We start from the raw sequence: 26,275 nt of genomic DNA, 5'->3' as shown, positions 1-26,275 counted from the left end.
TAGGCTTACGGGTTATAATCTCTTTATAAAGAAGTAATGGGGAAGTTTTCAAGGCTTCCAATTTAGCAGACCTTTTTCGGTTTGGGCTTACTTGTAACTAAATCAATTTGCAGTTCAAGGTGCATGAAATTGTGTCTATACAATTGTTATTATATTTGAAACGGAAACGGAATTACTATGCGATAATAAATTTGCACCTCCTTTTCGATAGGCAATTAACTACTAGATTGCAAGCACTCATAAAGGTTAGGACTATCGCCGTTCAAATTTTTGCAATCAAAAATGTACGTTTTGAACGTTTTGAAATTGTGTATTACACCAAATAAATAATAACTTAGACTAAGCTAGCAGTAGAATGTTCCGGAATGTATGTTCTGTATTCCTTTTGGAGCAAAATTTTTTATTGAAACCTCCAGCCCTGCGAATTTATAAAAATAATTATGAAGGCCCTTTATTGGCCTCGTGGTGGCCCAACTGTGAAAATTATACAACATATTAAACAAAGTAAAAAGTCCAAAGGCAAAATACGTCTCACCATCCACTCACAGAATAAATCGTGTGAAACACAACCCAGCAATAAATAAATTAATACAGAATTATATTAATGCTCATGCCTTGCTTAAGCCAACATGTTGAGGCAGCCGTTCACCAGAGCCCCTTTTACTGAAGCTCGGCCTGTTGCTTGGGGCTTTGGGTTGGCTTTGGTTGGCTGCTTTGGCCCAGTTCTTGGTCGTTGCCGTTTTTTTAACTCGGTTTCACTTTCCATTCTATGGTTGGACATTCGCTAGTGTTCAGCTATGCACGGAGGCATGGCAAATCAAATCCATCAAGGACAGTTCGACTGGGTGGAAGTTGTTCTTAAAATGATTAAGCTGTAATGTAGAGAGCTATAATGCTTAATATGGATTCCGACGAAACCCTGGTGGAGGTAGTAAGCGTTCTTCCATCTGAACTCTCTGATTCGATTCAAAAGTGCACAACAAACTTGCTGGTAAAACAAAAATGGAACTAAAATTGTAACAATATTTCACAATACCCACGGTAAATAGTTGCCCAGCCAAACCGAACTCTTTGATCAGAGAGGGAAGGCGCAGGTTGCTGCCGAGGTGGTGGTGTACTGGTTTTCGTTTGTGTTCAATAAAGCCACCCAAGTAACCCGCCTTGTAGTATCTGGTTTGCAAATGATCGGATACGGTGGGCTAAATTCTCAATTTAGTGCTCAAATTCATAAAAAAACCGATTTGGTCTACAGTTCAAAGGTATTCTTGTAATATAATTAGCTCAGGAGCCACATATTTGAAGGTAGTTTTGTTTGTAATGGCACAAACTTAAGCTTTACTCTTACTTTCAAAAGCTTAAGAGATGGCATACCCGAGCGGGTTCAACAACAGCTATACCAATCTGTTACTGTAAAGTAGCAGACGGAGCCGAGTGTAGCTCAGACTAAACTTGGCCAAAAAGACTGGTAACGAAGCTTGGTACGGACTGGCTGACTGAACTTGCCGAGTGTCTCGAGACACTCACTCCGCACAGTCGCGTTGTATAGTTGCTTCGATTAGGACGTGTGGTTCGCTCAAGCGTACGGTAAGAAGAACCGCTCGAGGGTCACCCGGACTTGGCTAACGAACCGATTGCATTGAGCCACCGCCAATTTCGTGGCGATTAATTGTCAAATGAACGCGTCGAAATATAAGTAAAGCCCTCGAATTAGATAAACATATATATTTATATATGTATATAGAAAGCAGGCACACTGCATTTCGGAGTTCAGGCAACCAACTCGAGCGTGTGCGTCGGTAGGCTCGATTTGCGTTGAAAAGAAAGTTTTCACTTAATATACAAGCATCAACAAACAAATGAAAAACGTGCAAGTTTTGTTTTATTTTGCTTCACATTTTCCTCTCTATGCTCCAGACAAGCTCGCACATAGTTTCCAATTTTGTAGTGCTCGCGAGTACCGTATGGGTACTGAATCTGATCTGAATCATAGCAAGCGTCATATGTTTATTTTGGATGTCTCTTTGCATTTTGCTAAGCCATCTTATCCATGGCAACTGGCAAACTAACTGGTGATCAGCAGCGGCTCGTGTAAAACAAAATAAAAACTAAAAAATCGAACCGTTTGCCAAAAGCAATGGAGAAAAACTAAGTGTTGTAATCTGTGAACATGTGTGTGAACTATGCATTGTCGCTATGTCTAGAGCCAAACGAAACCTCGAATAATAGGGGCAGCAAATGAATCGGCTTACAACAATACAAACGCGTTCAAACAAAGTGCAGCCACAGTCCCAAGTCCGCAGTTGGGGCAGAAACAAAACCCATAGTCGAGAAAATTGTAACACAAGGCTCGAAAAAATCTAAATTGAAATATTGCGACACTGCCTTCTTAATTATTTAGCAATTGTATGCAACAAAACAGAGCTTTTCTCAACGGCAGCCACCACTGCCGCTGCTGGTCTCCCACGGCCAGTTTTTTAAACAAGAGCTTGCTTATTGGTATTTCAAATTCTGTGAACTAACCCAAAAATGCAACTGTACCAACCACATCAAGAAATTTTACAGTTACAGCTTCGACGATGCGCAACATGGATTATTCAAAAGGTCGACTAAGCATTCTGTGGCTGTTGGTATTGTGCCTACTGCTATTCAAAACAGGTGAGTAATGCCCACTTTTATGAAGGACAGCATCCAAGAAAAACAAATGAAGGATGGGTCTCTAAGTTGCATGGGATTGCGCGAAATAGCTTAATCATCCTATCCATTATATCAAAGAAGATTCTAAAAGTACTTAAGAAGATGTGAAGACGAATTTTGTGGTTTATGTACTTAAATAATATTTGCAGGCCAACAAACTGGTTATCAAGTCCAGACTCTAATAAATGCAGATAACAAATTTTCATTTATTTATTTTTTTATTTTATATATTAGACTAGAAAAGGAGGAACACGGTTTTAGTGAGACTAATTTAGATAAACAAAACCATAAACAACCTTTCTCAAACCTTTGGTTAAATCATCTGGGAGGCTTATATAAAAGTAAAAGTAGGAGAGAATACATTCAAAATTCGGTCTTCTCCTTACTGTATTCTATCTTTGGCTGAATGGAATGTTTATATGTGCATGATTAACGCTTATTCTGCTTCACCTCAAACATATTCGGGACTTTGTTATGGAAATATTCTGTTCCGCAAAAGAAGGTAAACTTGTTTTAGCATCTGCCGACAAACTCGTCTGAACTCACAAAATGTGATGTCAAATTTAAAATCTTGGAATAAGTCAAAAAAGACGCTGGCATCCGAGCATCTTCACACTAATCACTTTCTAAGGCTCGCGTTTCAACGTAAATAGATATACCAGTTGGAGTTTTTATGCATGGGAAAACATAATTAGGTATACAGATAAATATATGATCAGATCAACTGGTCTATTTACAAACAAATAATAACAATCGAACATTTCGAGCATAACAAGTAATTGGTCAGCCCAAGTTGTCCACTCACCGAACTGCTAGGTAGTGGTAATGGAGTTATGTAAGTTATGCCAATCAGCCCGCAGTCAACCAACCGACTTATGACACAGATATTAATTGCATACAACACACTGACTTGAATGGCATGAATGAGTTAAATAAGTGTTTGAAAAAGTGAGAGTGTGTGTCTCTGTAACTGATCAAATTGCTGGTATAATAACTGTTAATAATCTGCAAAACAGTTTTTTTAATTATTCGTCCATATTTAAATATGCAAAAATTTAAAAGAAACCCAAACGACGAAGATGCAGCAAAACAGTTATTAAGTTGATACGTTTCATCAGGATCAAAAACTGAGTCGATTCTGCCATGCCCAGCTGGAATTTCGGGAACTTTAAGATCTAGTATGTTGTGATTAAGCATGGTTATTTTAGCTATCGGCCACAAACCATACTTTACCAACGGCTGTTGCTTGGTTATTCAGTAAAGGGCGGTACAGACTTCTTATTTTAAATATTTTTTGTACTTACATATGATTTGCATTTGCATTTTGGTATCTTCATTTTGAAGTAATTTTATAGAGGTAAGGAAAGGGAAAAGTCCAGATCGTCTAGATGTAACTATGATATTGTAAAAAATGTTCACAATATGCCCCTACGGAAATATTTCCATGCGTTATTGCTAGATCACGTTCAGTGAAAACGTAAAGCTACTGGTTTTAAAAGGAAAGCATATTGCTTAAGCAAATGCTGACCAGTTGGCCTGTGAAAGGCCAATGGCGAAAGTTGACAGAAGAAATAGCCCGACAATACAGAATTATCCAAGTTGTCAATGCCAAATCCACTTGGTGACCACACCTTCGTCCAACCATCTAGTTGTTTATTACACAAGGCAGTGTCAATGCTTACCGTGCGAAAGTTTAGGCACATGCGGAAGATCGTTATTAAATTACTTGGCTAGGTCTTCGACTGTAATCTGAACGCTTTATACGAGCATGTACGAGCGCCGAAGTGGCGCAACTTCGTTTTGCATGCACAGCGGTGCACTTTCGCTTTCGAGCAATACTCCAGTGAGTTTGAGGCAAGCTTGAATAAATTTGCACACAGACATGGTAATCCCTGCATTTCGAAAGGCTCCATTTAATTTGCTTTGAATTGGAGTTGAAATTGTTGTCTGCATAGTACGAGGAGTACCAATAGACCACCAAATAGCAAACACCGAACTTCCCCTATACTTAACGATTGCCCTTACGAGCTCGGTGTTAATGGTGCTACTCACCTTGAAATGCACATGTTACCATGTTTCAGCTGCAAATTTTTTTTCGCTGCGCAATGAGCAATCTATTAAGGCATTGCCTCAGCCTGGCGACGTTCATAAACTATGTGAACAGAGCTCTTGACGGCTCTATGCGTCGTATCGTGGAATTAAATGGGGCTCGAAGCCGCTGCTCCACTTAACAATCTCACACCTGCCCTGTTACGGCAAGATAGCTCTCTTTTTCTTTCACCACAACAAAGACTGTCTGACAGTTGGATGTGTGGATTGCGTAAAAGTTTTCAAGTTTTATGATTATTTTATGCGTGCTCCATAGGCATGTTGCATTCAACAATCTGACACCAAAGTTTAGATTACTTGTAATTGATTTGGCAGACTGCGGATCTAGTTTTAAGTTTAAGTTTAATTGTATACAACATTTAGTTTAAAGACCAATAATATTTGTTTAAAACATTAATTACTAAGAGACAGACCTTATATCATTTTTAATCCACTTTGTTTACAATTATTATGCTTTAGTAGGGCTGTTACAGTCAGTAGGATTTCCTCTGATTTTAACTAGGATTAAAAGCGTAATAGCAATATATACATACATATTTCTATAGTTTCAAAGCTCGGTTAAACTCTCTAAGCTTCAGACTGGCAGCCAAGACTAAAATTATAAACAGTACCTCCTCAATCAATAGTTAAGCACAAGGTTCGTTCATGTCGGTTGCAGTTTTTTCAATGCCTCCTTTTTGGGTAAATAAATAAGCTCGTATAAACTGGATTTTGCAGATGCTCAATGCAACGACCTTGACGCGATTGCCGTTGGGGATGCCGTTTTTTTTTTGATCTGTTTTGGTTTTGTTTCGTGGACCGTAAGTATGTTTAAGTCGAAACTAAAGCTGAAGGCTCCCAAAGCCAACTGCAGTGAGGTTGCTCCCCTCTTCTGCGGAACATTCGGATGAGCAACATTTTTCATTTATCAAACATTTTGCAGCACCGCATGTGCTATTCACCTTTCACTTTCACCAACCACAGCCTGGGTGAGATGCGTATTAGTGGGCTCGCTTAAATAAAAGTTGACGGCTCCACAGTGACAAAATGTTGACTAGTTTGAAAGTACCAGTATCGATTAGCAATGCCCGACGATTGCATAACGGCACTCATCTGCGTCGTTAGGAGCTTCATTATGTGTTCGATGTCAAATGTAATGAGTTACAGGGCAAATGAACCATTCACGCACAGGGCTGTAGGCTTAGACTTCCTTTGGGCACAGCGGTTCTATATTATTTAATGGAAAACACAAAGCGGCGGGGCACCGACGGTCTGTCTTTGGTATAATTTATGATTAATTAAAATATAATAAATATAATTACCAAAATAGTTGGTATATAAATAATCTCTATGATAGCTTGCTCACAGCTCATGGTTTGTGAGTTTAAACAGCAGCTAGAGTAACTGCGATCAGCACAAAAGTCAAATGGGCTTGGGCTGCTTTAGTTGTTGTAGCTCCAATTATTTTACAGAAATGTTGACATTTAGGCCCCGATTGGGTAATTTGCATGGTCACGGTGCCGTCACCCATGAGCAGCTGCACTCACACTTGGAAGGGGTGTGGTCCAGTTAACCGCAGTTAGCGTGGGAAAACGATTGAGTTTCAGAAAATTTATTAATTTACAGCCGGGGCGAATAGTTCAATGTCGTTGAATAGATTTACACCTTATACTTACTGGAGCTCAAAATACAAAAATTCAAAATTTAAATGAAAAGGTCATTTTAGGTATGCATGCATTTTATGGACCTGCATGTCTTTTAATACATCTGCGTTTAAAACAGCAATGATTTAAAAGTTTTTCTTACTGTATTCCAGAAAAGATAAAGTAATCATTCGGCAAAATACCAGTGCAAAATGTTTCATCTGTTATTCAAACCTAAAAATGCCATAAATTTATTCTGATTCCACCCGAAGGCGTCGCATAAATATAGAGGCGACAAGCGTAGGACTGGGTAACAATGTACTTTACTCCCAGTTCTTTTTTGTGCAATGCAGACCTTCGCGCTGCGTACAGCTTGCTTTTTACTTTACGAGATTCTTTTAGTCTGATTGCACGACAGACATATTTCATCGGTGTTCGCAGCGCCAGCATTGCCATCGTATTCCACTCCATTATTCGTAGACGTGGTTTCCCTCCACAGATAAGCCATCTATGCACTTCACCCATGTCTCATATCTTATGGCATTACCTAACGTAGGCTGTATTTTAAAATAACGTACATTTTAAAACAATATGATTTTTAGCAAGAAGACTTATTTTCTAAGAGCTTATGTTACCAGTTGAAACAATAATTTATTTAAAAGCCAACAGGTTGTGTGAGCTAGGCTTCGAATTACTGACAACAATGTATAGGCCTTGAATTCTTTTGTTAGCATCTGATCGTATCAAAATATCATCGGATAAGGTTTGAATCTTTTACAGAGCTGAATTGGCAAAGACAATATTTAAAATACGCATAATTTATCGGAAGATTAATTTTTCGGGCTGGTATACCGAAGCAATCAAGCAAACCGGATAGTAATCCACAGACAACTAGCAGCGAACAAATAATATCCGCTTATGCGAAGACCAAATATCGATTAGTCACCGTGTTATGCCAGGCTACGGTAAAGTAAATCAACGCCGAATCATCGAAAGTTCCCAATAAAACAGCTGAAGTACAAAACAAAAAGGAAGGTAGAAAAAGTCCGTTATTACGGAACACTTGACATGTGATCACGAGAAGCGCAAATAATCTCCGACAGTAAACTCAAGTTCACAGCTCCAAACACAGTCCAATTCTGTCAGCAGAAATCAGTTGCGCCCTTGACTTTAGTTGTCCGATCCGTAGCTTCGGTTTTGTTCCCACATGCATTCGTTCAGCGCAAATATTGTTTGATAGATAAGTCTCCATCACGTCTTAAAATGTTTATGAATGCCACTAATTTATGTTTTATACATCTTTTAAATACGTTGTCATTTCAAATACTTTTAATTTTCCTCGATTTGATTTTGCTTGTATTAATATAATTTGACTTTGCATTCTGGCCTTCACTGTATTTGTACTTCCAATTAGACGCCTTAATTAAAAGCTTTTAATAAAGCTTTGTTGTATCAAGCCCAAGCACGCACAGACTCAATTGCCGTAGCAGCCCCAGCAATTTATTGGGTTAATATCTTCGGTGAAGAGCAGATCTACAGTGGAAGACATTTTCGAGCTTAATATATTGGGTCACTTAGCATAGGCTGTCCTGCTTCTCCTTGGCATCTTGGGTGTTCAGATATAGTCTTTGCTATTTCCACGTCTGTTTTTTCTCGGAACCTACAAGGAAACTATAAAACTTAATTGCGACGCCTAAAAGCATTTTCGGATTTGTTTAATCAAGCAAGGTAACAATCTCCACCCTTAAGCAATATTTTTTCCACATCCTCAACTTTAAAGAGTTCAAAAAAAAGGATGTTAGTCCCTGTCATTGCAATGTCCTGAATAATAGCTTAGTGCTCGTCATTTTTTTTAATATTCTGTCATTATTTAATTTATTTTTCACTGCACTGTTGTTGTAATATGTAAATGGTGTATTTGCTGGTCTTACTGGTTACTTTTACTTGCCAAACGAGTGCCATCGATTCAAGTTCAACGACAGTGTGGATAAGGTGCGGCTGGGGTTCCGCGCTATCGACGTGTTAACATTATCTGAAGTCCAAACATTTCCCAATAACGCTGTGGATTTAGGAAATGTTGTCAGCGGTAATAATGTTTCGGGATTCCCTGTTTCTTCCCCCTTTTCTAGCATTCATGCCAGCCTGAAACAAGTCAAGTGGTTTTCGCTGAGCATCACTTTTGTATTTGATTTTATGCAAATTATCCGACGTCTTTTTCCATTTTCATGTTTACTCTTTGGCAGAGCCAAAAACGCTAAAGGTTAAGGTCACCTGTAGACGTTAGCAAAGGTATTTTTGGAACAAAAAAGGCAAACATGGATATTTTCATTATTTAACCATACCTAGACCATGTAAACGAAATAAGCTAAAGGCCTTAGTTACTAAAGCTTCAACCTTTAAGTTAAGCGTGAATTTATAATTTTAACTTAACTGTTATAAATAATATTAATAGTTCACACCCAGCGCCCAGCTGCACAATACTTGCCAATCCGCGTTTTTTCTGCGTACTACGTTAATGAATTAAAGTAGGAGGTCGAACCTTGGGACCTTTTTAGGACAAAATGAGAACCCTCATGCGCACCGACATAATGTAAGAAATCAGATCAGTCACACCACACATGAATACATGCTGGAAAGGTTATTTAGATATTAAAGTTGAAAATCTCACACCTTTAAACAAAAGTCATGTATGTATGTAGATTAAGTCTTTTGTTTCTTATAGAGGGATAAAGAAAAACTTAACCGCGGCTGCAACTAATTGAGGTCTGTTAGTGAATGACTTCCCAGGGGCCTGCTATTAGCTTTCACAATTTTTAAGCAAGCAACCAGATCCGATGAGTTCCGCAACGCAACAGATCCTCAAACAACTAATAAAATCTTTGATTATAAAGTTGAGGTAGAACTAAGCTTACAGCGGTGAAAGAAATCAATCATTGCTGTCTTAGCCAAGGTGAAATGTTAGACTCAGTACAGGCAATTAGTTGCAAATTAATATGGATTCGATATCAGCCTAATATGACTGATTTTAGTGTTGCACAACTGAAAAAAGAGATGTCACGTCAGCTAATAGCTGCATACAATCTGTAGGCGATAGCTTTATTTAAAAGTTCTTTCAAACGCTCGGGAACGGCGGCTGGAAATGAAAAAATTATGAAACCACACTTTACTAATGCTATTATAGCAACCTTTCAGTTTCGTTTTACTGCTTGGGCTTGGCATATTATAGAGCTGGTATACTGATACAACAACCAAACCGAGCTGATTTACTCTATTAGATTCAGTTCAATTTTAAATTTTATTACCTAGGTATAAATGTTTTTGCTATAGTCGATTTTTTCTGTTATAATTGGTTAGACAGAATTGCTGCTGTTTTATTCGGCTTGCTTGAGATCACATTGGCGACGGCAATTGCGCAACTGCCAGCCACGAAACCACCGCCTTTTATAGACCACAGCTGGTAATAGCCACGACAAGACGTTTTGTGACCCTGAATTCTGACTCACCTTTTGAGCGGAGCTGTGATAACTTTTTATACCAAGCTAACTCCAACATCATTTTCTGTCAGTGCAATTAAAATGTCTATCGCACTTTTGGTTCTAGATTCATTTAATTTTAATTCGATCTTTCAGGTAACTAATGCTACGTAACTTAAATACATCGGCCTGCCAGTTGTTCTTAAAAAATTATAAGTTTGCCGAACTTTAGCTGCTTTTTGCTCCGAACCTTTCCATTTTGGACACACCCAAAATGGAATATAGACCAAACCAAGAAAAATAGCAATTGTAGGTCCAATCGTGAAGCCGACAAGCCGCTCACTTTTGGATTCTAAGGCTAAGTCGCTTGCTTACGAGTACGGACTTTGCTTTTTTGTTTTTGGCATAAGCATTATATGCCATGAGCAGTCGCCCACAATATTAAACTTTGAAGGAGAAGTTGAACTGGGTTTGCGCTGACGTTACCTGCTCAACCGCAGACTATAAATATTTTTTAATGCTGGAAAATATTTAAAATTTTATCTCTAATAACATCACTAGCAAAGCTGAGATCTCAGGATTCGATAAAAAGCACACTTCAGAAAAAATCCAGGTACCCAAGTGATATTTCAGTTGGCATTTTATCCTATCAAAATCACTGCCAAAGAATGATATATATCCCTTTCGGCTAGTCTTCCATAACGCCCTAGTAAGCTGCGGGAAATCTACTATGCTATGGAATGTTAATTACGGTTTGCATGTGTGTAACTCAAACGGGAATAACGACGGTTAGACTAAGAACAGCGTTGAGTGCCCTGGACGCATTATGATGCTGGCCTCTTTGCTTACATCATTGACATGAAATCGCAACAATGTATATCTCCCAGCTGCAATTAGTGCGATACGAAAAACAAAATGCCTTAAATGTACTTCAAGTTTTTATAGTATGAGGCTTAACTTTAAATGTAATAACGCCTTTGCCCAACCACACTCAGCTCAACAGTCAGTTAAGTGAAACAGCAGTCACAACCAATTCTCTCCAATATCCTCTTGATCTTGTAGTTGTCTTTTTAGTGTCCTCTCAGATATGCACAAAAAAGTGTTATTCTGTACAGTGAGTGCAATGTTTAAGCACAAAACCTTTTAAATGCGGAAGATTTCGATTTAAGGTACCTTAAAATCTCACAAACATCTACTGAAAAGCGATTTAATGTCAAAATCAGCACGTTAATTGCATTATGTCAAAACAATACAACTGCGGCGCATGTTTATAAAGCATGTATTGGACTGTTGGCCCCACCTGTGAGTTCCAACTCAGTGGCGTTGTCCTATTTCAATAGTAAGAAATTAAAAATTCATACTAGCTAATTATTTCAAGCGATTGTGAAAAGCGGAAGCGGTAATTCGGCACACAATAAGCGGAACTATATGTTCCAGCTTGAACTTTAAACAAACTTGCATACCTTGGTTCAACTCGGCAGCCGCATTAATTAAACACTTTCGCCGTTTGTGGGTGTTAAAATGGGTGAGACCGATTTATTATAAATTTAGCCAGCCCAGCCCTAAAATCGACTTGCCCATTCCAGCTCAGACAGAAGGACCTCAGAATTCTATAAACTCTTTTACACAACGAGTAAATTTTTATTCGCCGAATAAGTAAGGTTTTTAAAACATCTTGAAGAAGAAGTAGATGCCGTCGTCCTTTATGTTACATAAATGCAATATATCAGCACGGAAACTTTAATACATATGAATTACACGAAACGCTAAAAACAGAAGAAGAAAATAAGAGCCCATCTGACATGAGGAGTACCTTGACCTGTACCAGAGAAGTGGGGGTGTTTTCCTTTCAATTTGAACTGAACGGTAAACAGCTAACGACGAGGTGAACCGCAATTTGCTGAAGCATACGTTTTTTACTGTATGTAAATTTTTGGCTTTTGCCATTCATACGCTGTAAATGTTTCCTTCGTGTTAACTACTTATCTGTTGGATGTTTCGCCAAATTTATCGTTTGTTGCCTTTGCAATTTGTTACAGTCATTACCCACTTCTGGGTGTTTCTCTTGTTTTGTTTTTGTAACTGCGGGATACACCATGACATTCACAGGCACGAGATGGGAGGCGATACAAGCTTCAATAGCTGGAAAAGATGCGCCTCGGTCAAGGCGAACTTTAAATCATCATTTTGATGGGCGTATACTCTCGATGATTTTTCGAAAGACGAAGTTTTGTAGTCGCACAAATAAAACAAATCGCCCTGGAACTGTTTCAGAAGCATCGAACAACATATAGATCAGTTTCGTATTCGTGGCGCATTTCAAGCTTTGTTTTCCGAAGTTTTCATTCCCATTTCTAATCCGATAAAGCATCCAATACCGCTCTAGCTAGATTTTAGCCAAAGCTTTTCAAATTCCCAATCCTTGATACCGTCCACTCGCTAGTATAAACCAAACTTGATTGCCAGTGCCTACACGAATGGTTGCAGTTGCAGCAAGCAAAAGTGATCGATTTTAAAATGGGTGTGGCTGGAAGCGGGCCTTGCACCACAATGCGGCGTTGGTGCTGGCTTTGCAGTTGCTACCACAAGCGAAACGATCACAGTTACTAACACACACAGAGAAGCTAGCATGAATGCCTTGGTAGTGAGTACCGCGTTGCCTGTCTGACGGTTATGTAACATTTTCAGTTTGACCTACTTTCAAACTGTTTTCTTGATCTTTTTGTTTGCCTATGCTGGCCAACATTCACTTTCGAGCAACTCGAATGCAAATGTAACTAAGACCCGGAATGTGGTCGAGGCGCAACTCCCTAGAACAGTCCATTTGTATTTCAAGTTTTTAAACTGTTTTTTACATTTGAGATCTCTAGTAGACCAGGAGGAATTACACAGCACTAGAAATCGGGAGCGACAACACAATTTTTAATATTATTTGAAAGTTTGCTGCCAATTAACATTTTGAAAAGTTGCCAGTTGATAAAATCGTGTGCCACAAGTGTCATATTGCCAGTCATAACGAGTGCACAGACTGGCCGGCCTGCTGCGCTTACTCTAAACTCTGTTGCGTGCCTCGAAAGTCAAGTTGTTTGAGTATATAGCTGATGACTTGGTACAGGTGGCCAATCAATAAAGCAGCCCAACAACAATCTTTTTGATATGCTTCTGTTTAGACATCAGTTAACTATTGGTTAGACTTTTAAATGTAGGAACACAAATCGCAGGATATAAAAATAAAATATCAAATATAAAAATAAGCTGGATAACCAAAAAATAACAATATCCGAAAATAAAGGCATGTGTCCATTTAAAACTGTTAGGACAAGACGGTTAAAGGCAATCCACTGTGTAGACTTCGCAGCAAGCGAGTCTGCTCTGATGAGAGTATGTAACTCCGCCGACAAAGCATTTTGCTTGGTCCGCGAATTGGTGCATTCTCCCCCAAAAAAAAGTTGGGAGAAAAATCGAACCACTGCACAGACAGCTGAAAGTACATTGTCGAATGTACAAGTATGTGTGCCAATAAAAAGCCAGTCGATAGGCTTGTTGCATAATAGCCAAAAACGCTTATGGCCGCAGCTCCACTTAGTATTTGAATGTGGCCCACGGCTATGAAAAGGAAAGCAACCGGGCCCGACACAAGAGGCAAGAGTAAATGCTGCATATTTCCTGTATTGTGGTACTTATGAAAATATGTACTCTGCTGTCGAATGCTGCTCATGGTGATTATTTAATTTTTTTCCAAGCACCCCAGATCTGCCATGCTTATAAATGCAAAAACCAAAATTTGTTAATTCCAAAGACATGAAGAGATGCTGTCGAAAAAGATGAAATGAATTATTTTTATTTAACTTAGAACCAAATCTACCGAAAGCTACTGTTTTCTGATGGTTTATGTAAAGTCGAATAAATATTTAGCTTGAGGGGCCAGATGAAAAAAGATATAAAAAAATGTAGAAGAAATTTTGGAATGCAATACAAAATGGGTCATTCGCCTTTACCATCACCTATTTAGCGTTAGGCCCCTTTCCATGACTTTTTAATTGAAAATGAAAACGAACAAATACCCACCAGTTGGGCAGGCAGCCGGTATTTTATATTTCCGTATTGCGGGTGTGCTGCGCGTGCGTTTAATTGCGGACCGCACCCAACGAATCAAAAGACTTAGGCAACAAACTTACCGAGGGCCCTCCTTTGGTCAGCTACTTTTAATTAAAAGTTCAAACGCGAAAAAGAAATTGAGCTATCATTTAAGGTAGACAAACTGGCAGCGACTTTATTACTGGGTGCAAAACAACTTTTGTTGGACAAGGCACTTTTCACTTTAATTTAAATAAGAAAGAAATTGTGCTTGCGGAGTTTTTAAAAGTTTTAGAAGCATTATAATTGATACATACAAGACAACTTACGTAAGAGTTTTTACGACATTATTATATTTGCCCTAACAAGCTCTATTTATCCATTGACCACATTGTGGTCAAAAAGCTAATTACGATCGACATAAATCAGATCTCGAGGCTACATCCGACGCTGCCAAACGAGGTGGCAATTAGTGCAATGGTTCGCGCCATTTGTCTAAATTTGGCAATGCTATTGGCGGTTGCCAATTTTATGGCCGGTGGCCGTGTTGAAATGCCACCTCACCAAACCAACTTACGACTTCACTACTTTTTGGCCAAATCCAGCATGGATATCATCACCCATCGGTAAATGTGGCGACAACAATAAAAGCAAGGAACGCTATAGTCGGGTGCCTTGACTAATAGATACCCGTTACTCTGATAATCAATTTCAAAACAATTATGCTAGCGCCCATAATGCTGCGCATAATGCTGCGCATTTTACTTTACGATTAACGGGTATAAAAATGGTCTTTTGCATAAATTTACACCTTGGTCGGAAACGCCTGTGATACACAGTTTCTTTTTCTAGACTCACACTCTTTAAATTAAATCTAGCATCACCTGATGTCACCCAAGACACCCATAAATATTCAACGTTTAGAGATACGACATTTTAATTTGTTTTCAATGCTCAAAATCCCTCGATCGACCGCAATCAAATAAATTTATAATAAAATACCTCACGCTGATCTTCAGTCAGTGTTTGAAGCCCGATGCATATTCATCTATAATGTTTGGAGCAACCAGAGGCTTGATAAAGTGCCATTAGGGCCATTTTTATTGCGGCTTACGACTGGCTTGAAAGTCAAGTTTGTCATTTTATGGAACAAATTTATTGGACAAGCTGGACAGTCCTTCTGAATTGAGATGGGAGATCCTAAACTGGGGCTGAGTTATTCGCTCCACTCATTGAGCAACAAGTGGAAATGAAATATATTGCAACGCAAACGTCAATCGTCAAACAAAACCAAACAGATCTATTGTCGAATTACTGAATGTTGCATAACAACAGCAAAGTCAATCCTCAGTCATAACATCGATTTTAGCTTTAACTACGGCCTTAACGTTAGCCGTGGTTGTAATACCAGAGCGTATACTTGTATTGTTCAGTGGAGCAGAAAGTCAAATTGCAAAGCAGTAGTACTACAAACGCTTTAACAAGAAACGGGGCCAATAACAAACAATCAACAATGGACCTGTAAACTTTGGGCTACCTAACACAAATGTCATCCATGCTGATATCAGCTTAGGCACGTGCAAGTGAACTTTTGCATATAAGTTTGTAAAGAAGATATATAGATATATCCAAGGTATATAAGATTAAATTCTTATGCAGCATAACTTTTATTTGAAAAAAAATCTGGCACACGCTCGTTTTGTTTTTATACTCTGATCATCTTAAAGGCCGTTTATTTCGTTCTTATATGCAAACACAAGTGTCGTTCTGTCTCAGATACGTGGGATATCGTTTCTTAATTAACATTTCGGAGTCGAGGGCCGAGGCTCCACAAATAACACAATGAAAAGAATTACGTTCTGATCAAAACCTTGGGGCGACTGAACTTTTAATGATTCATAAGGCAGTGTTAAAACTGGACCATGGTAATACAAATTAACTTTATCGTTTGTTAAGATAACTTTTTTGTCCAGTTTCATGCCATCACATATACAAATGTCTTTAAGGTATTATCGTGTTGGCAATTAGAAACTAATCTAGAAATAAAAACTTTTGAATTCATATAAAACCAAAACCATACTAATGAAAAGACCTAAAACAATTAAATATATTTTTAATATACTTAATCGTATTATCTTTGCAGGATCCACAGAGGCACAAAACAAACGAACCTCCCACGTTACCAACTCTCGTAGTTTTGGCACCAACGTCAAGCCCATCAACTCCAATGGCCTTAGCTTCGAATGTCCCGAGGAGTTCGGCTACTACCCGCATCCCTCTGACTGCACCCAATACTATGTGTGCGTTTTCGGAGGAGCTCTGCTCGAGAGCTGCACTGGAGGTCTGATGTACTCGCACGAGCTGCAGACGTGCGATTGGCCGCGGAACGTGGGCTGCGAATTGTTGGACACATCCTCGGATCGCGGCCCCGCACGTAGTCAGAGCCAGAGTCAACCACACAGCCAAGCGCAGCATGTGCCCAGCCGGGTGCGCTTCGGTGCCGCATTCAGCAGCCCGGCCGGCGCGCAGAAGGCGCCCACGGTAGCACCGCAGTATCATCGCTCACCGCCACAGGTTATTCAGGCACAGGTGCAGCACATACCGCCTCCGCCACCAGAACTACGAGTTCCACCCAACCCGGTGATCACATCGCGTGGTCAACCGAAACCTTTGATCAATTCCCAAGAGGACATAGCAAAGGTGAGTTCATGTTTTTTGTTAGGAAGTTAAACAAAATCCGTGGTCTTATGATGCCCCTTAATTTTATTTTTTTTTTTTTTTCTTTTTTTTTCTTCCTTACTAATTACTAATTTTTTTTTTTTTTTTTTTTTTTTTTTTTTTTTTTTTTTTTTTTTTTTTTTTTTTTTTTTTTTTTTTCTTTTTTTTTTTTATTTTTTTTTTTTTTTTTTTACCCTTTCAAAAGTATTATAAGAAAGTTCTAAAATATATAAAGTTTTTTATGTTATTCACTTAAACGGATATCCTGTAGTGGAAAATTAAACCTTTAGCGTTCCCTATTGTTTAAGCTAACTAAAGAAAACGTTTTTCTGAATAAAATTACTTGTAATTAATTTATTGTAGGGATGAGAACACAAAAATGCAAATACACATATCTTTTATTTAAGCTTTATACAGATGCACAAGAGACGTTGCCGCCAGTGGAAGAAGAGGAGTCCGATCGCCAGCAGAGAGTGTATCGCGGCCAACCCAGTACCGTTAGTCAAGTGCAACGTGATCGTGATGGTATTATTCACCAAGCCAGTATCAATGCCATCCCTCAATCAGGAAAAATTGGATCGTATGCATTTGGAACAGCTTACAGGTAAGAAGTCACTCTACTGCAAGTAGCTTATCTCTCATCCATCGTCGCTTTCGAATTGATGCAACTTTCTTACTGATACTAAATAAACTTAAAATTCTACGCAACTTATCGTAATACATGCTATTTTCTCTCATGCAACGCATACTGCACTATCTCTTTATCTTGCTCCAACCGACACCGACATATGCACACTTCGACCTCAAACTTCGGACAACCGTACTGCTTTTGGAAAAAAATTCTGTACACAAACAGAGAAAGCTTGGACAACGACCAGACGTTAGACTACGAACTGTCCAGCAACCGACTCAATAAAGGTAGGCAACGCAAACGCCGCGACCTTGAAGCCCTAGTCATGGAAGCTGTGCCCACAGAGATCAAAGAAAGTAGGAGTTCCAATGAATCTCACATTTCAATAGAATCTGTGAAGCCCAATAGCCCCACAACACTTCCGGATAGTAGCGAAATTGCGAGCTCCAACAATGCAAAAGAACGCTATGATGACGAAACACCGACTATCACTAATCCACGTAAATACTCTTCAAAGATCAGTCAAGATGTTGGCCAGCCCGCAATGGAATTTCAATACGAAGAAATAGCTGATGAGGGTGAAGAATTGTTAGATGAAGATAGAGACGAGGATGATGTGGCTACGAACGAGTCAAAGAGGCGACCCCGCCAGTTACGTCCCGTTTCAAAGTGGCCGAGACAAAACTACCGTGCCATCGGCGCAGCCCCTCCTTCACAGTACACTCAGCAAACTGGGTACAGTTTCGGAAATTACAATCCTTTCCTCACGCCCCCCAATCCTGCGCTTAACCAACCTACATATGGCAATCACAACTATAATGGGCTCAGTCCCGGCTACCACGCGTATCAGCACCAGGAGCAGCAAGTGGGTCCACCTGGTTCACTTCTCCAGCAAAAGCCAAAAGTGGTCTACACTGGCTACAACCTGTCGTTGCCCCCACCAACGCTGGAAGATGACTTTCGACCCATTTCAGGCAGCTTTTATGGAGCTGCAGGCACAGATCCCAGTAGTCCACGACCCCCAAAAAATCTGCCACAGCATTCCGGCATGGCTGATTTGCTGCCCTACCTGATACAACAGCTAAAAGAGTTAAAGGAACGGCGCAAGCATCTCCAGGCAGAAAACTTTGCATACTTTCATCTGGACAATAAGCCCGTGAGCCCAGCCCCCGTTGCAGGGACAACGGCTATTCCCACAGCCAGCTCCACCCACTACCTTTCATTAGACCCAAAGACCACACAGCAAGTTACTCCAAACTTTCAGTACAGCACGATGGGTGGGTTTTTCAACAACCAGAAACCTGACCAAAGCCCCTACACTTCCAACTACCCAAACAAGTTGGTTTCCCAGTACAGCATTGGCACTGCTGACAGACAACGCAGCACGACGGAGAGCAACTACTTTCAGTATAACTTTGAAGCCAACCAGAAAATGAAGGGCGTCTTTAGCACCATAGCGCCGAATCAGATCGGTCCTGCTGCCGTCAAAGTGAGGCCTCCTGTGACGCCGCTGCAGGTGACCCAGAGCATTAAAGTGATATCGGCCCCAAATTTGGCCTTCAACAGACCCAATAGTCTGCAGCAGGTTCCGTTTCGTGACTTTTCGCACACTCCCGTAGGCATTACCTACGCCAGCAACAACACGGTGCCAGAGTCCTATCAGACCTTCACCAAATCAATCGTCACCACGGAGGCGCCTCTTCGCGATGTGCCCAAAACTACGACAAAGGCGACGAATTTTCAGTTCAACATTCAGGAGTTTATGGCCAACCTTAAGGCCAGCGATCTGGCTAATGTTAATCCAGTTGTAAAACCGTTGATCAAGTACTTTAAGCCGGACGGTAGTAATGTAAATGAGAATGGTAACCTGCGTAATGCGCTGATTTTTCGTCGACCTACAGCAGACAATTCAAGTTCAACCAGCAGCACGACTTCAACCACCCAAATCTCTACTACATCGAGTCCGTTGGCTTCCAAAACACGCCTTAGAGGCAAGACCACTGTGCCCACGCCTGTCACTCCGACTACAACTAAAGCTCTGAAGGGCTACGAGAATTTTATCAAGGGCATACAGAACCAACTCAACAAGCAAAAGTCTAGTCAAAGTCCCGCCTCCAACTCAACAAACACCACTCTGCCGACAACCACGACATTTGAGAGCGTCGACTATTATGATGAGGATTACGAAGAGGATGAGGACATACAACCTCCGTCTCAAATGCCTCCTTATATGCCTATGTCTGAGACTATGGCCCCTCCCCGGCCACAGTTTGTTACAGCTGCTCCTATTACTGAGTCGCCAGGAAAACTACGACAAAACTTCCAGACGGGATTCCTGGAGGCAACGACCACCCGACGTCCGTTTCCCAATTTCTCACAGCTAAGCCAACCAACTGCCGAGGCCGGTGTGCCTTCATTCATTAGTTTTCCTAGCGACATCTTCCAGGAACTCAAGCAGCGGCTACCTCAGCTCCCAGAGTCTAACACTGAGCACACTACTACTAAAGTATCCACCACCCCAAGTAACTTGCGTCCAACCTCCAATCCAAGGCCAATATCCTCCAGCAAGGTTCCGCCAACATCTCGAACACGTTATGTAACGCGAACACGTACAAGAGGACAACAAAAATGGATGACGATGACACCGGGCCAGGGAGAACAGGGCAAAAAGGCGCTTACCGACAATGACCCTGGCATTTTAGGTTCCAGCAAGCAGATCAGCTTGGGCGGCCTACAAAAAAACTCTGTACATGTCAGCTCAGGCGCACAAAGACACAGGTAGCTATACCAAAAGAGTGAAATTCCTGATAGTCGATTGAACTACATTGTGTTGCTACACTAATACACAATACATCAATGAATACAAGAAAACAAGCGTTCTATGTACATATATATATTAAAAACTCCTACCCGCTCGGCAACATAGCGGCAATATTGTTTATTCGTCCACGTTAAGACCCACTACTAAGCAATATTACGGATTGAAGCTTCCAAAGCTGTACAGTTGACTAAACAAATGTTCTGGACTGGGTTATTTTAACTCTAACTTACTAACTTACTTTCTGTGCTAACCTCCCATATACTTGCTATCTGTCCATCCGTAGTACTCATTATTTTGTTTTATTAATTGAATTGTTTTTGATCTTATTTTACATTTTTCTCTCCTATTTACGAACATCACCATTGTCTCTCCATAATATACTCCCTTATTTGCTGTGAATTATTGCCAATGTATATAATCTTCGCCATTTACACGACATTTCATATTGAAATCATCTTTAATATCCAACAACAACCTGTACAGAGTTGAGTCATCCTCACCGTCATCACTAGGGGCTCCGCAACTCGCTAATATATTTGTACAGCCTACGCAAAAAACTCCATTGCCACATTTAGAGCCCAATCCAAACTACTACAATGCATCCACATTTAATCACGGGGGCGGCTACCAATCACCGCAGCAGCAACAGCAGCAGCAACAACAGCTACAGCCAACACCATTCCAACAAGCGCAACCGCAACAACAGAAACATCAGCAGCAGGCACAAGCTCCTCCACATCCCTATGATTCACCATATTATTCTGTTTACGACGACGATATCGATTTGTATAGGGATGTAGAGTACCAACAGCAGCAGCAAGAAGATCAGCAGCCAACAGCACCGCCCCAGTATCAGCCAACAGGGCGCCAACAGGTCCCGCACTCCACCTACCGACCATTAGAGCTATCGGCCACTCCGACACCCCCGCAAAAGCAGTCTTACGGTAGCCATCCAAGTTTGACCTACTCTACGGACTACGAGGAAAGCATTAATACGCAGGTAAAATAAAATGCTATATTAATGTATTTATATTATTTGTAAGCTTTTATTTTGGAAGTAACTACATTTTTCAAAAATTGTATTTGTTTATATATTTTTTACACGTAAAAAGTATCACTAGAATCAATGTATATAATCGTAATCAGGATCACTAGCCGAGTTGATCTGGCCACGCCCGTCGTCTTGTCTTCCCGGTTGTGCATATGAACGCTAAGATTTTTTCTAAAAAAAACTTGAATTAAAAGTCCAGGTTCTAGTGATGCATGTATAGAGCATGTTTTTTAAGAAATTTTTAAGAAATTAAAAATTTAAAACTTTAAACGGACAGTGACTACCGAGTTGGGAAATATTCTTAAATATAATGTTTTACCAACAGATGGCAGATACATTGTCCTTATACGTTATAGCATATTTTAGGTTGGGCTCGGTGAAAAAATATTAGGCCTCGATACTCAACTCTTGCAATTATATAGACGATTTTTTTAAATGGTAATCATTGATGAAAAAGTATATATAACATTTTTATCTGTTTTTAGATCGAGCAGGAAAATATGTACGATCAACCGACACGTTCACCCCAAAGGTAAGTAACAGTTATATCAACTAAATTTATTAACACCTCGTCATTCCTCAAGCTGGCTTCTCTTCCAAGATACAGTCAACATTGCAAAGCAATTTAGGCTAACTGAGTTCTCATTAGAATTTGTTCCTCATATCTAGTTAAAAACCTGCATAGCGTATGACTTAATAAACACAAACAGCCACACAGAGCATCAAAATTTAGACACTACTGCCAATCTAATAAGTATACACCAAACCACAATACATTTATCTATCAGGGCAGAACAGATGGTCGTACAAAAGCTGGATACACGTGTTACTCCTTCGAGTCCTTCATCCTCAACGACGCCGGCCTCCAGACCTAACGTTCCTAACCACTACGACACGCTTACCACATTTTATGCTTCGGATCTCGGGCCAGCCGACTATAGTTACTCCACTTCCGCAGAGTACACTTATGGGTCAGCAGAGGACTACGACCAAAGCGAACGCACACTGACTAGAGCCAAGCCAAGGCCCGTCACCGATACGGATGATAATGATCTGAACAACAATGTTGTGGGTCCTACCGGCAAGACCACAACGGTGCCACCAACTAGATCACAAAACACAAAAGCAACGTCAGCACCTAGCCAGAGCCCGACCAAGAGTTCCTTCACCTCCACACAAACTATTAAGGTCACAAAATCCACAACAACAACCACGCCATTTCCACCACCTACAACAAAAAAACTTTCAAGGTATTTTCAATAGCCCCGCGATAGCGCCCTGAAACGCCGTCTGACCTATAGTTTTTTTATCAGTAGCCATTCACCGCAATTGCAACTCAGTCATCTGCTGGCTTTATAGTTATTTGAATAGTTTTTAAGCTCTTCTAGACGCAAACCGCGCGTAGCTTTGAAATTGGTTTACCACTTTATGCAAAAAAAACAGTTACACTCAACAATTTTGATTAGGAAGTTGTTGTATCTGTACAGTTACCTACAGCAGCAACAGATTTGTTTCGGGCTATTAATGAGAGTTATGTACCTAAGTGCTGCATTTCGTCATCATTTTAAAACTCTGTTTACTGTTCGAACTCATATCACTTTCTTTATGTTCTCCTGTAATGTGATTAAGTACTCATATCCATTGCATGACTACCCATAAGATCGCGAAATATAAGTACGCATGAGCATGTATATATTCGTAATTTTCCGAGGTCTCAGTGTGCAGCCCACTCTAAAGAAATAACCACAAACTAAATAATTTTGAATTTGAGAACCAAAAGGCTAGGCAAATAGGATTTCGTATACACTTAGTATAAAACTACTAACAATTATATAATTACTTATTACAATACACGTCTCTTCAACAGCTCGAAATCGCATGAAAATAAACCATATAAGCAAAATGTTCCCAAACAGTTAAAGACAACTACACAAGCTTCCAGGACCCTATCCACTATAACGTCCAGCTCCACACCTTCCCCGAAATCCACGTCCTATACTTCCAATCCCTTTCTAAAATTAAAACTGCAAAGTCTTGCCAAGTCGGTGGTTAGCATTGTCTCAAAGAGCCAACCCAAAGAAAATTCAACAGGTTTCCGCCAAGTTCAAAACATTACAAACTCCAATCGCCAGCCCACCGTTCTTGAAATATTTGCTGACCAACTTCCTGCTCAACTCTTATCCCCGATCCCCCCACTCTCGACAACACAATGGCCCCTGGTGGAGGACAGCTCAGGCAGTGGTCAATCGGAGCACGTTGAGACTATCTCTGAAGAGAGTCAAAACGTTCTTGTGCAGACGGTCGAGCCGCCGAGGAGTCGGTCCCTAGAAACTAGTACGCCGCCAAAGTTCTTGGACTTTATCAATGCCGCCGCTTACGGTACCAGTCCTCGTGGGAATCTGCTAAATTCAATGCCGGATAAACTTGGGAACAGGGAAATGGCATATCCCGACCGAGAATATTCATTTGAGGCAAATCCAGAACCAGTTCCAAAGCGCAAACGAATTCAGACCTACATCACTTCCGATGTGACACCACAGAGTTTTAAAGTTCCAACAAACGGCGAAGTGAGACCACCACCAGATGAAATGGAAAGCGCAAGTACAACTAGACCCAATAAGCCAATTCAATATAGTATTCAAAGTGGATCGCATGGCTTTAGTTTGCGTGCTGAGCAAAACGAAAGCAAACGTAATACGTCTGATCCAATTTTGGCAGAGAAGAATAGTCTGCCGTCCACCACAACCACAACTAGCACAACAAAACCAGTTGACTTAGCTGAACAGTATGCGGACATCATACCCACAACATATGCCCCACCATTTCGAATTTGGCGAAATGGACGACCCACCATTCAACAGGCATTTTATAGAGCAACAGCCGCGAGTTTTAGCTCAACTACTAGTACCAGTACAAGTACATTACCGCCCACCACATCTGATAATAATGATGCTGCTGACAGCACGATAAGGAGCACTACAACGTCTAAGCCTAACACTGATCGGTATATTGTACCGTCGCCAAGTTACACGGCCCGCATTAATCACTTTAAAGATAATATAAATCGCGTTACTGCCAGCCCGGCGATGCGTTATGTCTCCCCGTATAAAAGCCTGGAAAACTTACTCCAGGAAGACCGGCAGCATCAGCACCACCAACTTAGGACAACTTCCAGGCCGCGCTATACTAATTCTCCCGCCTTTCCGAACTTCCTTCAGACTACTTTGAAGCCGTCAAAGAATTTTTTGATGATAACATCAATTAAAAATACTAGTCAGGATGTACTGGCCACCATGGCGACAGGAAACGCACGTAACTTTAGCGTAAGCGACGCTATACTCAGCACATTCAGTCACCAGCGACCGCCGCCAAGTACGCTTCGAAGCACAAACAAGACAACACAATTTACCACCACCACGGAACCATCACGCCCAGAAACTATCACTTCTGTTACCGCAACAATGGGCTCCACCGTAATCGCATCTTTGCCTATTCGCGTATCACAATCTCCAATGAGTCCTCGTGGCCGGTCACGCTATACCGCGGCCACTTTAAACAGTCTCGGAGAGAGTTTGGACGAGCCCACGACGTATGCGCCCAAGATTAGAAAACCTACTGGAGATAATCTCAGTCCGTACCCAAAACGCAAGCCGCAACGCGCTCGTGTAATCAACAGTCAAAGAACTTCATTTGGGGAGTCAACAGCAAAGCCAAATGAAAAATATGAAGTTTACAAAGCGTCATTGCAGTCTAAGGATTCCGGTTACGTCACCCAAAGTGAGAAGTTCCTAAAGCGTAAACCAATTGAGAATGAATCCATCATTGCGGATGAGCCAAGAGCTGAAGCTTTAGTCAGCCAACCAATTAATACCAAACAACAGAACAGTATAGAAGAAGCTGGTTCTGCTATAGCCTACAGCTCAACAGAACATGTGTTGGCGATAACAGACCGCCCAACTGCCAAGTTTCTTTACTCTAACAAATACCGACAGAAAACGGCGGAAAGCACTCTGGCAGAGAGTCTTCAGAACGCCGGATACATTGCGTCTACCAATGGGCCAGCAGAGAAGTTCCGATCAGCAAACGTCCTTGAACATCTAAGGCAGTTTCTTGCCGGCAGCGACAGCTACAGCAACAGCGATGAAAGCGGCACATCCCAATTCGTTGACGAATATGCACTGCCTGAGGTCGAAATCGCTGAGATCAAGGATCTATTCCTGCTTCCGGATCGACCAGCAACCACAACATTAAAATCGATCACGACACTGCGTCCTGCCACTATGCCTAATGCCCCGCCATCTTTAGATCAGTCCACTATAGGAAATGTTAACGCGTTAATGCGACAATTACCAAATCAATCCAAAGCATACATCTCTCCCTCTACACCAAGCGTCTTGGGTGACAATTCTACCACAACCGAAAGAACAATTCCAAACACTAACAATATAAGTACCACAAAAACCCCAAATGCAACACCAGTTTCCCCGACCTCCTCCCCCACAATCGCCAATGCCACAGCTACACCCTCCTCGTTTACACAACACATTGCGCGCGCTTCGAGGGTTAACAATATCATAAAGTCGTCGATTGCTGCCGCTGGCCTAAGCCCTAGCACCCCAATTAATCAACCACCAGGTTTACCGGGAAAAGCCGAAAAGTTCCAGTTCGGCTTTGCTCCCAAAACTAAAAACCACCATACAAGCAGCATCAACCATAATGGCGCCGCAGCATCAGCCTCGGTGAAGTGCTCCGATAGCACACTGAACGCCAAATGCAACGAGATCCCTTTAAGGTATATTTACCCGTACAGATTGCTTTTAAGTTCAGTCGATCCCAGCCATCACTCCACTATCTATATCGCTCTCTTTATTATTCCTCTATTAGAATCACCGTAATTTCGTTTTTGAACACAAAAAACCAATTTTAGTCTCCCACTCAACACTGTACTGGTTGTACTGTACTGTACCCAAGCTTTCTCTAGTCTCTCATCGCCACCCACATCCACCCACCTCTAATCAAAGTATTTATAGACACACTTCCATTTGGTTGGTGTTAATTGTAGGTAAATTAGTGACCCCA

At 40.8% G+C, this 26,275-nt stretch overlaps 1 protein-coding gene across 14 annotated transcripts in view; it reads left to right on the top strand.

The window, feature by feature from the left end:
* Window positions 1-1,493: 1,493 nt before the first annotated feature.
* LOC108104175 (mucin-5AC) overlaps window positions 1,494-26,275 on the top strand; it is a 29,602-nt gene continuing 4,820 nt past the window's right edge. For 2 of the 14 annotated variants that reach the window (XM_017210087.2, XM_017210091.2), the window contains exons 1-9: window positions 1,494-1,584; window positions 2,563-2,655; window positions 16,119-16,675; window positions 17,101-17,297; window positions 17,550-20,102; window positions 20,629-21,145; window positions 21,682-21,728; window positions 21,985-22,446; window positions 23,064-25,988. In XM_017210087.2, the coding sequence (XP_017065576.2) occupies window positions 2,577-2,655; window positions 16,119-16,675; window positions 17,101-17,297; window positions 17,550-20,102; window positions 20,629-21,145; window positions 21,682-21,728; window positions 21,985-22,446; window positions 23,064-25,988 (7,337 nt within the window). In that variant the 5' untranslated portion in view covers window positions 1,494-1,584; window positions 2,563-2,576. The remainder of the gene's footprint in view (window positions 1,585-2,562; window positions 2,656-16,118; window positions 16,676-17,100; window positions 17,298-17,549; window positions 20,103-20,628; window positions 21,146-21,681; window positions 21,729-21,984; window positions 22,447-23,063; window positions 25,989-26,275) is intronic. The other 12 variants (XM_017210089.2, XM_017210088.2, XM_017210093.2 and 9 more) reach the window with 12 other exon arrangements.

The sequence above is a fragment of the Drosophila eugracilis genome, unplaced genomic scaffold, assembly GCF_018153835.1.
Source record: "Drosophila eugracilis isolate 14026-0451.02 unplaced genomic scaffold, ASM1815383v1 contig_386, whole genome shotgun sequence".
Lineage (NCBI taxonomy): Eukaryota > Metazoa > Arthropoda > Insecta > Diptera > Drosophilidae > Drosophila > Drosophila eugracilis.
Note: the sequence above shows the minus strand (reverse complement) of the source record. Positions and strands in the feature narration are given on the sequence as shown.